This window comes from Anolis sagrei, chromosome 1 (genome assembly GCF_037176765.1).
Source record: "Anolis sagrei isolate rAnoSag1 chromosome 1, rAnoSag1.mat, whole genome shotgun sequence".
Taxonomy (NCBI): domain Eukaryota; kingdom Metazoa; phylum Chordata; class Lepidosauria; order Squamata; family Dactyloidae; genus Anolis; species Anolis sagrei.
The window spans coordinates 31,741,457-31,756,752 of NC_090021.1; the positions used below are offsets into that span (position 1 = coordinate 31,741,457).

General features: G+C 39.0%; 1 protein-coding gene across 2 annotated transcripts in view; it reads right to left on the bottom strand.

The window, feature by feature from the left end:
* Nucleotides 1-15,296, bottom strand: part of KCNH1 (potassium voltage-gated channel subfamily H member 1) — a 309,132-nt gene that overhangs the window by 143,473 nt on the left and 150,363 nt on the right. For both annotated transcript variants that reach the window (XR_009629959.2, XM_060754331.2), the window contains exon 9: nt 9,004-9,256. Coding sequence is in view for 1 of the 2 variants with exons in the window: in XM_060754331.2 (XP_060610314.1) it covers nt 9,004-9,256 (253 nt within the window). In the remaining variant the exon portion in view is untranslated. The remainder of the gene's footprint in view (nt 1-9,003; nt 9,257-15,296) is intronic.

Consider the following 15,296-nt stretch of genomic DNA (forward strand, 5'->3'; position numbering starts at 1 on the left):
GTATTCTATGTAATGCTTCCTGGCCATGAATTGTTAAAATATAGGGTTCACTATTATCTGTGGTTTCAGGGATCCATGGGGAGTATTTATCCCCCATGAATATGGGGGGAGGTGACACTTTAGAGCAGGCACGGGCAAACTTCGGCCCTCCAGGTGTTTTGGACTTCAACTCGCACATTTTCTAATAGCCTACTGGCTGTTAAGAATTATGGGAGTTGAAGTCCAAAACACCTGGAGGGCCAAAGTTTGCCCATGCCTGCTTTAAAATCAACTTTTTTTTCGAAGTACCATTAATTTTCTTTTGAAAACTAAACACACCTCTGTATTCTCGCTATTCTACCCAAAAATAAATAAAAAATAATACCCATGACAGATTTTGACCTCTCTTTTATATTCTAGGACTTACATGGTTCTGAATGCATACAAAAGATTAACAGAGGTGGCAGACATTCAAACAATTTCCTTTTAACTCCTATCTTTCAAGAAATTGCTTCTGGGCACACATTCAGATACAATTGCCAGATATTTGTTTCCCATATAAATGAGAAAGGCTCTGCATTTTTGCTTCATGAGGGAATTAAAATTTTGTGACAGAAACTTTGGAGTCTACCCACCAAATGAAAAGTGTATTTGCACCCATTCAGAGAACTCCACAGATTCTCAAAAAAGAAAGCTTATTATGTAAGCAGCAATACAAAAGCTCAGATAAGAGCGAGGATCTACTAAGATTATAATGGCTTTGAGAAAATGAAGAGACATTTCCTTTACTTTTGAAAAGTAAAGTGAAAAGAAATAAGAGTATAGATAACACCAGATATCATCAGTTTGAAATATAGCAGACCCTTGGTATCAGGAACACACACATAACTTGAACACCAACATACATGGATTCTGAGAATCCAAGCGGGGAGGGGAGAGCAGGTGTGTTTGGGGCATGGCAGCATAGTGCGGGCGAGGGAGAGCGTGCAAGGTGGGAGGGAGTCCCTTCAAGGCATGGGGTTCTGTGTGGGAAGTTTTCCTAATAATATTGTCAATGGAGTTTAGAATGCTCTTTGATTGTAGGTGAACTATAAATCCCAACAACTACAATTCCCAAATGCCAAGGGCAATATTCCCCAAACTCCACCAGTGTTCACATTTCAGCATATTGAATATTCATGCCAAATTTGGTCCAGATCTATCATTGTTTTAATCCACAGTGCTCTCTGGGTGAACTACAATTCCAAAATTCAAAGTCAATTCCCACCAATCTCTTCCAGTATTTTCTTTGTTCATGCGAGTTCTGTGTGCCAAGTTTAGCTCAATTCCATCGTTGGTGGAGTTCAGAATGCTCTTCGATTGTAGATTAGCTATAAATCCCAGCAACTACAACTCCCAAATGGCAAAATCAACACACACACACCCCCTCAACTCCACCAGTATTCAAATTTGGGCATATTGAGTATTAGTGCCAAATTTGGTCCAGTGAATGAAAATACATCCTGCATATCAGATATTTACATTACAATTCATAACAGTAGCATAATTACAGTTATGAAGTAGCAACAAAAATAATTTTATGGTTGGGGGTCACCACAACATGAGGAACTGTATTAAGGGGTCATGGCATTAGGAAGGTTGATAAATACTGCTCTAAGGTTTCAGCCATATCCTACAGCTATTCCACTTTGGTCCCAATTAATCCTGTCATCCTACTTTTTCAATCCCTTTATATGCTTTTAAAGGTTTCTCTCTCGTACCACTTTTCCCCTTTGTTCTCAGCTTACTTCAGTTGCTGTAAATTGAATTCAAAGTTCAAAAGTAGTCCATTAACTCAGCAGGGAGGAGAGGGCTGAATTTTTTCCTTTATAGTAGATCCCGCTTCTGCCATCTTGTGTGTTACCATCTTTTCCACACTCTAATGTCATTTGGCCATACATATCCTGGTTTTCATCTGAGAAATGTTGCAGGTATAAACTACCTCTGCCCTTCTCTGTATTTATCCTGAATGCCTGCATTTGTTTCTTTTATCCTTGTGAGAAAGAACAAATTCAACACTTTTCTCCCTGCTGAGAGGGGAAACAATGAGAAAAGGGCATTCTGTTTGAAAACTAATTTTGGCTTGGAACCTCTCCAAAAGAGTAATTTGTTCAGAAGGAAAAACTCACAAAGTAAAGTCAGGTTTTTTGTCAGACTACAATACAGTTACAGCGTATGATTTCACTTTAACTGCCATGGCAACATCCTGTGGAATTTTGGGATTTGCAATTTAGCAAAGAATATTTAGGATTCTCAACCATGAAGTCAAGCTTGACTTACAATGACCCTACAAATCTCTTGGGAAGACAGATGGACAAATGTCAGCGTGCTGGAAGTAGCAAAGACCACCAGCATTGAAGCAATGGTCCTCCGCCATCAACTCTGGTGGACCGGCCACATTGTCCGGATGCCCAACCACCATCTCCCAAAGCAGTTGCTCTACTCCAATCTCAAGAATGGAAATGAATGTTGGTGGGCAGGAAAAGATATCTAAAGATGGGCTCAAAGCCAGCCTTAAAAACTCTGGCATAGACACTGAGAACTGGGAAGCCCTGGCCCTTGAGCGCTGCAGCTGGAGGTCAGCTGTGACCAGCAGTGCTGTAGAATTTGAAGAGGCATGAATAGAGGGTGAAAGAGTGTGCCAAGAGGAAGGCGCATCAAGCCAACCCCAACCGGGACCGTCTTCCACCTGGAAACCAACGCCTTCGCTGCAGGAGAACATGCATGTCAAGAATAGGGCTCCACAGTCACCTACGTACTCACCACCAGTACACCAATCTTGGAAGACAATCCTACTTGGACAGTGAGAGATCGCCTAAGTAAGTAAATATAATGACCCTATGGAGGAGAGGCCACCAAGCCCTTGCAAGCTTAGTGTCATTACTTCCTTGACTGAGTCTATCCACCTGTAATGCAATCTTCCAAGTATCATAGTCTTTTTTAATAAGCTGATTCTTCTTAGTAGATACCTAAAGTGCAACTGTCTTGGCTTAGTGATCTTGGCTTCTAGGAAGTGTTTCCCTGATATTAAGTCTAGTTGTGTCCAACTCTGGGGGTGGTGTTCATCTCCATTTTGAAGAGGAAGTGCACGTGTTGTCTGTAGACACTTCCAAGGTCATGTGGCCAACAAGGCTGAATGGAGTGCTGTTACCTTCCCAATGTATTTTACCACAATAACCATATGATGAAATCAGCTTCCCTGTTCACTCAGATTTAACTAGGCACATCTGTTAGATTTACAGACCTGAAGTACTGTTATACCAACTGCTGTGCTTTGAAGTCCAGGCACAGTGGTGGCCAAGAGTATTTTTCATTAATTCCACCCTCATGTATTTTTGGAGGCTTACATATTCTTGTGTCCTACTCTCAATCTATCCCACTGGGATGAGACTTCTACCTTCTGGCACCTCTATGTAAATGAAGCTCTTGTGGGTAAAGTAATAAACTAAAGCCATTGCAGGGAAACATTACAAGAACAATTCTGCCATATACTTTAAGATTGCAATTAGATAAAATTAAACCAGCCAGATTTTTCCCCCTAGAGCAAATGGACCATTTAATACCTCTTCTGACACAATGAAAGATACACAGAGATTTTCATGGGTGTAGTATGTTTTTTGCAAACCCACCAAAAGCCTTCCCCAGGGATTATCTGAGGACATATGATCTGTGCCTTCCTTCTGTGCAAAGTCTTACCTTAATCAGAGTAAATAAATGAAGCAAACAATCCCCTGGCAATAGTAAACAAATTACATCAGCCAGGTTTGCATCATAAAATCTATGCCTTTCATAGCTGCTATGCCACTGCCATAATAATTCTTCTTATACATAATGCTTTCTAGTTAAGAGAAGAATATCCAACTCTGATTTGCTTGTTCTTCTCCAGAATGAACTTCAAAAGAAAATGTTAGCGATAATAGCTTGGATCCTAAAATAGATTAATTTAAGAATGCGAGCAAACTTAATGTTTCCTATGCCTCTCACCATTCTATATCTACTGTAAGCCCCAGAAAACTCATTGAAGGGCTGTGAAGGGGCACTCTTGAACAATGTAGCACAGGGATGGGTCGATTGTAATACTCTCAAAGTTGATGGACTGTACTTCCCATCAATTCTAGTCAGTATAGACAATGCTAAGAGTTGTTGAGAAGTGCATTCTAACCAAATCTAAAGGCACACATATCACTGATTGTCATGACCCTCATCCCTGAAATGCTGACAGAAAAGTACCACAGTCGAAGGTCAAGCCAATTAGCCCACGGTAGAAACAAAACCCAAAGGAATAAGCCAAGGGGAAAGCCAAGTGATCAGTCCAGAGTCAGAACCAAATACCAGAGTTCCAAGCCACAAGGTTGTGTCCACAAGCCAAGTGCCAAAATCCAAGAGCAATCCAAATTCCAAAACATGCACAAGAGACAAAATTCTAAGGTACAGGCATGGATACAGAAGTTGTAGCCAGCAACCAAGAAATATACTGCAAACCCTTAAGTGCTGTTTTCACAGCTGATCCTGATTGTGGCCTTCTTCTCAGCAACTTGCTGATCTCCTCAGCCCTCTCCATACTCCATACTTCCACAGAAGAAGGCACAATTAATTCTTCTTCAACCTGCTCAACAGAAACCTCTTGTGTTTGGCCAGCATTCCAAGCTGAGGGAGTCTCTGTTTCTGGCTGGGCTGTAGTTCAGCAGACAAGTCCTCATTCAGCAAACCCTCATCCATGCTATCCATGACACCTACTTTGGATGCAGACTGGAAAACCAGGTGTTGAGGAAAACTTGGGAAATAGCCTCAACCCAGATTTAGTTCCTAAGATATATTAACCTAGGCTTCAATAATTTCCTCAAGAGATAGTCCCCTTGAACTCAGTGTGATTTGCTTCTGAGGACTATACATGGAAAGAAAGTCTCCTGTCCTATCCTCATCACAAAAGGAAGGTGTGGCTCACTTCTTTTTGTTTAGGTGCCTTCCATCTCCAATAGGATATGGTGACCAGCTACCCCATGAATAGATATTGCATGACTCTTCGAATATTGTTAGATTGCGGTTTAAGGCAGGCATGTCTTAAACCAGTGGTTCTCAACCTGTGGGTCCCCAGGCATTTTGGCCTACAAGTACCAGAAATCACAGCCAGTTTACCAGCTGTTGGGATTTCTGGAAGATGAAGGCCAAAACATCTGGGGAACCACAGGTTGAGAACCACAACAATGGTGAGGAATGATGGCAGCTGAACCCTAACTGTACCTAGACAGCTACACAATCTCTATATTTGAATTACATTGGTGAAGGAGGGGACTGAAATCTTTCTGAGAATGTTCTTATCTTAGAATCTAAAGTCAATCCTCCTGCATTTCCATTGATTCAAGGTTGCTATCAGTCTGAAAATACTCCAGTAGAGGTCTACATTTTAATCATGGAGATTTGCAACAGTGCATTCATTAAATGCTTTGTTCTAGTTATCATCCAGAGTAACAAGCATCCTGAGCATCTCTGTGTTAACATTTGGAATCAGTGACCGGAGGCAAGACATGTTTTCTACTCTACATCTTGTTTTAAATGCTTCATTTGAATCCTTAGGAGGGTAACAGGTTCTATCCATCACTTTTCTCTGACTAGGGATTGTTTCAGAATAATTCCATCTCTAATATATCCTTTTCTGAATGAACAGTCTTATACAACATGTATACATAATCTTGAAATAGTACTTATATCCCAAGTTTTTAAAACTGTGTTTAGCTGAAGATTTAAGAGATTTACACATTCATTCATGCTAAGATGCCACATGAAGCCAGTAACAACTATTACATTTTAAACCCTGCCTGTAAAATTCGGAGATTTCAAAAAATCTTATAAGGTAAACAGTTTTTACATTAAACTGCCAGCGTAGTACTTGTATCCTGAATGGTAGCAGCTCCATAGATCTTTACCATCACTCTGTGGCAAGCACAGGGATTGAACCCAGGATCTTCAGCATCCAAACCACGTGCTCTGCCACTGACCTGATTTATCAGCTCAACCACATTGATCCCCAAGTATATCCTGCCATCATTTGGAACTGAATGCATGCTGAGAGCTCTAAGGTACTGGGGAAACCTGATTTATGGTAATGTTATAAACGCAAGAGAACACAGTGTATTCAACAAGTCAAAAGTAATAAGCTCACTAAATGAAATATTGTACTGGGAGGAACAGCTTCCTTATTTCAATAGAAATTTAGCAGTTGTGACATTTTTTTAAAAAATGCCTGTACGTTCATTCATGTCTTTTAAGATATAAAGGGGAGTGTAGCCTAAGATACACATATTTCTGATGGTCTCAGGAAGCCCTTTGGCATAGTCATTTGGGTTCACAATGCTCTCTGGATGTCGGTGAAATACATCTCCCCTAAATCACGGTCAATTCATCCCAAATCTTTCCAGTATTTTCTGTTGGTCATGGGGGTTCTGTGTGGGAAGTTTGGCCCAATTCTATCCTTGGTGGGGTTCCGAATGCTCATTGATTGTAGGTGAACTATAAATCCCAGCAACTACAACTCCCACATGGCAAGGTCTATTTTCCCCAAACTCCACCAGTGTTCACATTTGGGCCTATTGAGTATTCATGCCAAGTCTGGTCCAGATCCATAATTGTTTGAGTCCACAGTACTCTCTGGATGTAGGTGAACACTAAAATTTAAGGTCAATGTCCAACAAACCCTTTCGGTATTTCCTGTCATGGGAGTTCTGTGTGTCAAGATTGGTTCAATTCCGTTGTTGGTGGAGTTCAGGATGCTATATTATTGTAGGTGAACTATAAATCCCAGCAACTACAACTCCCAAATGACAACATCAATCCTCCCCCCCCCCCCCAACCCCACCAGTATTCAAATTTGGGCGTATCAGGTATTTGTGCCAAATTTGGTCCAGTGAATGAAAATACATCCCACATATCAGAAATTTACATTACGATTCATAACAGCAGCAAAATTAGAGTTATGAAGCAGCAACAAAAATAATTTTATGGCTGTGGGTCACCACAACATAAGGAATGGTATTAAGGTGTTGTGACACTAGGAAGGTTGAGAAACACTGGTCTAATCTAACATTACAACCACTATATCGTGATCCTAAAAAAACAATTAAAAAGAAAGATACAAACAGACAGCACCCTGTGCAGCTATAATTTGTTTTATGATGTAACTGATTTTTTTTTTTTTGTGAAAGCTGATAATTGTACAGCTGCTGGCTCTTTTATTGTCCTAATGTGAACAGCAGAAACCTGATTAAATCTCTTTGATGATATAGCTTATCATTTTTAAATGTCTGACAGCATGAAAGGATTAATATCATTTCCTCAAGGCTGCATCAGCCAGGTTACTTATCTATATCTAGTGGATTGCAGATTCCCTTGCTTTGTTTTCATGGTGTTAAAGTGTGAACTCTTTTGTGGATTAAATAGCTTCACTACAATGCCAGCATTTCTGGATAAACTAAAAGATATCTACATTTAAGATGATCTGGACATTTGCTGCTAGTTTATGCTTTCATTTTCTTTAATCAGCTAGAGAAGTTACTTTTTTAAAAAATCATGGCTTCCAGAATCCACCAGTCAGCAAAAATATTGGATGAGGACCAAACAAGTAGCTTCTCTGAGTTCGATCTTTATTGTAGAGCTAGATAACATATCAAGTCAATAAACTAGCATCACCAAATCATAGTTTATGAAGTCATGGATAAATCGTATGAATGCAGTAAGAGTAGATGGATGAACGCTGGGGGTTGATACTCTGACATTGGATTGCTTATATTTACAGATACAATCACTTCTTGAAAGTATAGTAAAATATTGTGTTACAAACATGTGTAAGGGACAACATCTATAATCTATCGCCCACTTAGACCTTGCCTAAACATGCCTCTACTTATCTGCACAAATACAACAATAATTCTTATTAGTACACTTTTTAAAAAGACAGTAGCTTTGGAGCTGGCAGCCAATGATAATTTACTAGCTATCTGTATTTTGCTAGCTGGCAATCCCCCCCCCCCCCCCCCCCCGCAATGTGTGACAGGAAGTTGCTGCTGAGAGAGAAATAAAGTTGAACACTGTGAAAGCCACTCACTGCATGGCTATCAGCCTCCTCTCAGTAGACTCAAATCAAGGAAAAGCTTCATGAGAACCATCACCCCTCTTAATGTTCCCCCAGCAACAGCAAGAATATCCCTCTGAGCAGCTAAACCAGGAAATCCCAACTGGATGGCCCTCCATGAGGTCTTCCTCCAGGGGGAAACCAAGAAGATTGAGTCAGGGGGTGCTGTGGTTTTTAACTTTGAATATGTTTTGGTGGATTTAAACTGTGATTTTTTTTACTGCTGTTTGTCTTTAATTCTGTTTTAATGTTTGTATATTTGTATATTTTAAAATGTATACTAATGCTTTTATGTCAAGTCGCTTTAAGTCACCTTTGCGGAGATAAAACAGGGTATAAATAATTATATTAACTCCCTACTACACAGGGACACACAATCAAAGCACCCTGACAGATGGCCATCCACCCTCTGCTTAAAAACCTCCAGAGATTGACACTCCGTCGCACTCCGAAACATCAGGGAGGTCTTCCTAATGATTAGGTGAGATATTTTTCCCTGCAATTTAAATCCATTGCTCCATGTCCTCATATTTCTTTTTTTCCTAATACAGCTACTGCTTTGAAAATGGTTATGACCACATGCAGATATGTGAAAAGAAAAACCAGAAGACAATGAAGTTTGCCCAAATTTTGGCAAATTGTGTTTTATACCAGATGAAGTATCTCCAAAGAAAGTAATCATTCCCAAAAAGCGCTTAAACTGGTATGTGTCCTATGTGGAGCTTCACCAAAGTAAAGTTTCTGTAAGTAGTACTTCTGCATAATATATGGTTGTGTGTCCATCTCCAGAATAAAGATGCCATGCCCATTACACCAAGATACATTTGAACAGAGATATATAATTTGTAAGGAGGTCCTACCCAAAATTGCAACAACTTCATCATCTTGGATGACTTCCAAAGATCCTGAGACCACAAAGCAAAGATTGTCCACACTCTCTCCGGCATGATAAATGAGGTCCCCGGGGGCACAATGCACAGTCTGAAATTCCATGGCAAGAGCTCGCAAACACCCATCGCTAGCCAGCCTGAAGGCAGGGTGCTCTTTAAAAACCTTCCGATTCAGATGAACACAGATATCCGCTCTCATGTCCTTGGGGCAGATCTGTAAAACCTAAAATAACATTATCAGATTAGATCATTGCTGGCAAGATGTATGAACACTACATCCCCTTTGCACCTTTTCATCCAAGATACAGATAGGATATTTGTTTAAATCTTTTGTAGTTTGTTCTAATTATGCAGATAAAGTTTAAGATCAGAGTTTCTGTTTACTTACATCTAGTGTTTATGAACCCATACAAGGACATATGAATGTCATAATTCTCACATTCTGGCACAAAAATAAAAATTGAGATCAGTCACACAAAATACAAGTAAACAGAAACTGTGATATTAAACTCTCTAGAGCAGAGCTTTCCGGGACACTAATGTGTTGCCTGTAGTCCCTAGGTGTGTTGCATGAACAATGCCTCTCACCCCAGTAAAAAGAGGCTGGTGCTATTCAAGTGTAGGTACTTTCATAATTTATACAATTTGTTGGTTGCATTGCAGTCACTGCAATTAAAGTGGATATGTTTCTAATTAAGAAAAGAAAGTCTATTGACATTGATGTTAATGATGAGCCACATGGAGCAACTATAGAGAAAACTTCACAAGAATCAACAGTAGTACATAAGTCTAAAGGAAAGCATTCTAAAGGGCCAAGCTTTAGCACAGCTAGTTAATCACCAGTAGCAATACATCTTACCAATCAAAAGGTTTGAAGCCCTGGTTAGGGTGAGCACCTGATCTTCAACACAGCTTACTGTCCACCTAAGTAGTTTGAAAACATCTGTGAGTAGAGAAATTAGGCACCACTTAAGTGGGGAGATATTTTATGGCATCATAAAATACTGGAAAAATGCCAGTGGTCAAAAGAAGGAGAAAGTTTGTGATCAAACATATTTGTCATAGAGGATGGAGTGACAGTGCCCTCCTGTGGCCAGAATCGAGCACGACCTATAGGATGCCGAAGCTGACGTAATACCTCTATCTGTTGTCCGTCCTGTCTGTTTAATGGTATTGAATGTTTGCCATGTATATATTCTGTGATCCATCCTGAGCCCCCTTCATGGTGAGAAGGGCAGAATATAAATACTATAAATAAAATAAATAAATAACCTCATTTATATAACAAAGATTATACGAAACTTATATATATATTGTATGAAACTATTATAAAGGGCCTGTTTAACCAGTTTGCCAGTATAACTGAATACCGTGTCATGAAAGGATACATGCGTGTCGCCAACATGAAAAGTTTGAAAAGCTCTGCTCTTGAGCAATTTACAAAAGGCACAAAATTACTTAATTTAGCACTAATGCAAATGAAAACTACTAAACACACAACAAGCAATAACTGTGTAAAACACAAAAGAACCCATATACAATAAATCTGGAGAGACTCAATGAAAGTAAAATTATTAAAAAGGCACAAATGTTGCATAGCTAATAAGCCGCCTTGAGTCGCCTTCAGGCTGAGAAAGGCGGCATAGAACTGCAGTAAATAAATAAATAAATAATACTAACAAAGCCAAGATTATACACTCATTTATTTATTTATTTATTTATTTGCGGCATTTCTATCCCGCCTTTCTCCAACTCGGAGGCGACTCAAGGCGGCTTTACAACCAGGCAACCATTCGATGCCTTCAACAATGTGCAACAAAAAAATTCATTTAAAAACAGACTTAGAAATACATACATTAAAACATATTAAAACACATAAAAACAGTAAATTCACTGTTACCCTCGTTGTCCAAAGTCATAGACAGAGCCATTCCAATATTCAATTACATATAGTTCCATGTTTATCTATTGCACTAGATTTCCAAAGACTTGATCACAAAGCCACGCTTTCACTTTCTTATGGAAGGTGAGAAGGGAGGGGGCTGATCTAATATCCCTATAGTAGGAGTTCCACAGTCAAGGGGCCACAAGTACTCTCAAAACGATTTTATTATTAGCTAGAACAGATATTACTACTTGAAAGCTTCTAAAATGTATTCTAGGAGTTTATTATGCTTGCAAGTGGAAGCTATCAATTACCTATCTACTCCAATTATATTTGTATGCTCTTGAACAATTAACTAGATCTTGGTTTTCTTTTAGGGCCCATCCAGACATCCCTTTAGAAGCATGAACTCCCACATTTTCGCATGGGGCAAGCAATTGCATTTGCCACAAAGCAAGAAAATCCTGCTTGGCAGCAAATTAATTTGATAGTGGTTTTGATCCGCGCCTTCTTGAAAGGCATGCATGAAACCACTATGGCTGGACTGCCTCCTGAACTTCTGAGAGGGTGGTACAGACAGCCCTATCGTGTTTTCCAGGCTGATTCAGCCTGGAAAACCACGAAGGCACCAACCCCTCCCGCAATCCCCTCCCAAAAAAACTTTTAAAAATAAAATAACTTACGGGGCCAGCATTTTCCTGCTGCCAGCCCTCTCTTGACACATAGAAATGATGGGCCAGGACTTTTCTGCTGTCTGGAACCACCCTTAGAGACCTGGTTTCTACAGGATTAATTCCTGTTTCTGTTTCTTGCCCCCTCCCTTTTTTTTAAACAAGCATATGGCTGATTTCTCAAAAATCAGTTCTTGCTTCTGAATTTGGAATCTGCTCCGTCTTCATAAAATAACCTGAAGCATCTCCAAACACCTAGAGACCACGTAGAGCATCATTATAATTAATATCAATGGTTAAGTGCCCACAAGGAATAGTGGAAGCTTATCACTGCAACTTTGGAGGTGATTGCAACAGAGAATTGCCGAGGGCAGCAAGCTTTGGAGATAGATAGAGGAACAGTAACAAAGGCTGCTTGACCCTGAACCTCCTACACCGTACTCTCAATATTAAAGTGTTTTTTGAAAGTTCTTCAATATTAAGATGACACTACAGTTTAATTGCCCAGAAGGAAGAAAAAAACTTCACGTAGATATTGAACTTTTACAATAATATTCAAAGGTTGTTAAAGGCTGTAAATCAAGACAAATCTCTCATATTTAAAAAGACGTATTTAATTACACATGCTCAGACAAATACTTGAACTATTTCAAATTTTCAGAAGGGTCTCACCAATGGAGCACATGCCCTTTGGAGTAAAATTAAATAGAATTCAAAAAGGATTATTGGCATCTACAATTATTACAGTAAAGAAAAACCTTTTATTCACATGGATTGCAGTTGAAATTGCACAATAAATCTTGACTTCTTCCAATTCAGCTGGCAATTTTAAATATATTGGGACAAAATATCTTGGGGTTTTTTTTTTCAATGTGGAAGAGAACTACATTACTTTCAGGATGGCATGTGAGAGGCAATCCTACAAGCTCTTCAACGGTATATTGAGCAGATTTCCAACTCACTTCCAATGTGCCCCTAGATATATGTCTAGACATTAGATGTCAATTTTCTGCTGTCAGTGCAACTGCAGAGGTTTTAACTAGAATCTCTGACATATCAAACCTATTTACTCCTAAGATATGTTCATAGATGTTTCTTTAAAAATTGAGAATTTGTTTATTTACCATATTTATACCCTGCCTTCCTTAACCCAAATGGGACTCAGAGCGGCATTTACACATAGACAACAATTCAATGCCATAGAAACAACATATAATTAAAATAAACATTTACATTAAAACCAAAGAATTGAAACACCTAAACATTACACCAATTATTAAAACCACACAGTCCAAGATCGTAATCCAAAGCCATTCCAGTTGTCACTGCACATATTACATAGCCATTTATTGTACTACAATTACTATCTGAAGGCTTGGTCCCATAGTCATGTTTTTACTTCCTTTCTGAAGGTCAGGAGGGAAGTGGCTGATCTAATTTCACTGGGGAGGGAGTTCCACAGCTGAGGGGCTACCACTGAGAAGGTCCTGTCTCTTGGCCCCATCAAAAGTGTATCAGGGGCTATTCACATTGCAGAATTACAGTGCTATTATTCTACTTTAACTTGCATATTTCAGATCTATCATATTCTGGAATTTGCAGTTTAGGTAGAGGAACTTAGCATTCTCAGCCAAAGTTCTTTACTGTCACACCAAACTACAAACCCCAGGATTCCATGAGATAGAGTCAAGGCAGTTAAAGAGGAATAGTAACACTACAATTCCATAGTATGACAGGGTAAATAATATCTTTTAAACTGATCTTTTCTTGATCTTAATTTGTCTGAGTCTTTCTTTTCTGTTAAAAAAAAGGAGCAAACATCCTCATATGAACAAACAATATACTATGTGGGAAGTGATAAATTCGTGTAAGACAAAGGAATGGATAGATCATCATTTCTGTATCTTGGTTCAAATATATCTGGTTCATTTCTGTATCTTGGTTCCACATGTAAAAAATATATCTGCAGAACCATTACTTTAGACACAACTTGGCTCCAGCAATTCTAATTTCTCTGTGAACTCTGTACCCCATCAAGCAGGTGAAAATAAAACTGTAGTGATGGCAGAGGCTAGGGATACATTCACCTTCAACATACTTGCTTAGAGGGGTGTATGACATTACGCACAACGGTACTAACAGCAAAGCGGACATGTCGGCGCTTTGCATGATTTATTCATGTGACAATATTTGTGAAGTTTTGTATGCATGGGAAGTCAGTGAAGCTTGAGAACTGAACTTGAAGATTTATGCACTGGTACTCAATCTTATATTTGTTATCCTCTCCTATCAGCACTACAGGGTTTCCCTACTACCAGCAGATGTGTTCCACTGCAAGTGATGCAAATGCATCAATTACAGAAATCTATCAGAATGTATCTTCTGCATATTCTAATAATGAAAGGTTTTGCATATTTATTAAACCACTTCATCATAGTAAAAGTACACCAGATGTATGAACTGTCTGCATTGAAAAAAGCACAACACACCTTTGGGGCAACAGATAAAATAATGTATTCAAATTTTTAAATTTAAATTCCCAAGGCAACTACTGAACAATCTCTAAAAAATATATACCAACAAAATGTGTTAAAGGAAGCTTAAGAAACAGTTGAAGTCAACATGGAATTTGGGGATTTTACTACAACCCCAAGAATCCCCCAGAAATAATGTGGAGAATTACTCTGGGGATATAATGGGCAGGTAATTATGTATGTTGCCCTCAACATTTCTCAGAAGATGAGATGAATCAAAATGTAACCAGTTGTATTTTGATATAAAGCAAGAACGGGCAACTAAAATGAGCTGGTAGCCGCTTTGAGTCCTCTTCAGGGGAGATAAATTGAGATTATTATTATTATTATTATTATTATTATTATTATTATTATTATTAGATAGCCAGGCACTTTTGTGCCCCTTTCACTCTATAGTTATATCACTATGCTTCCATTCAACTACTATAGACACATCCCATGGAAGCACTGGAGCTCCCTGGTTAAGAGCTCAAAATACAGTGAGACCTTGACTTACAAGTGAACCAACTTATGAGTTTTTGAGATACGAGCCTTTGCTCGGTCAATTTTCAGTTTTGACATGCAAGTCAAGATTTGAGCTATGAGCCAATATGAGAGCTAGAGTAAAAATACATCACCCAACATCTTTCTCTCTTTTTCCCTTCTTGATCAAAACAAGCAGCCTTTTAGCCGCCATCTGGGCACACTGTTAAGTGGGTTTTGGGCAGAGGATCTAACAGATAGTGGAAAAGCTATAGGTGAACCTTGCTCTTTCTGTGTGTCTCTGCCTTTCCTTCCTTCCTCTCCTTCCACTCCAGTCTTTGGAGAACCATCGTGCCTGACCGGACAGTAAGCAGGAGCAGGAGCTGCCACCACTTGGGATGTTCAAGTTGGTTGTATAGCCCATTTTAACTAGTAGTTACTGCTGCATTTTTATTGAGCTCCTTGTTTAAATTGAGTTGCATTTCTTGTTAATTTCTCTAAGTATTATTTTATGTTAATTAATGTTGCTATCAATATTTATAAATGCTGATCTACTGTATTTAATGTGTTTTGTGTGGCACCATCATGTGCTGCTCTGTAAGCCGCCCCGAGTCCCATTTGAGAGATGGTGGCAGGATATAAATAAAATTATAATTATTATTGTACAGGAGAAGGTGATCCTGTAAGTAACCTGGATCCAAACCATGTAGG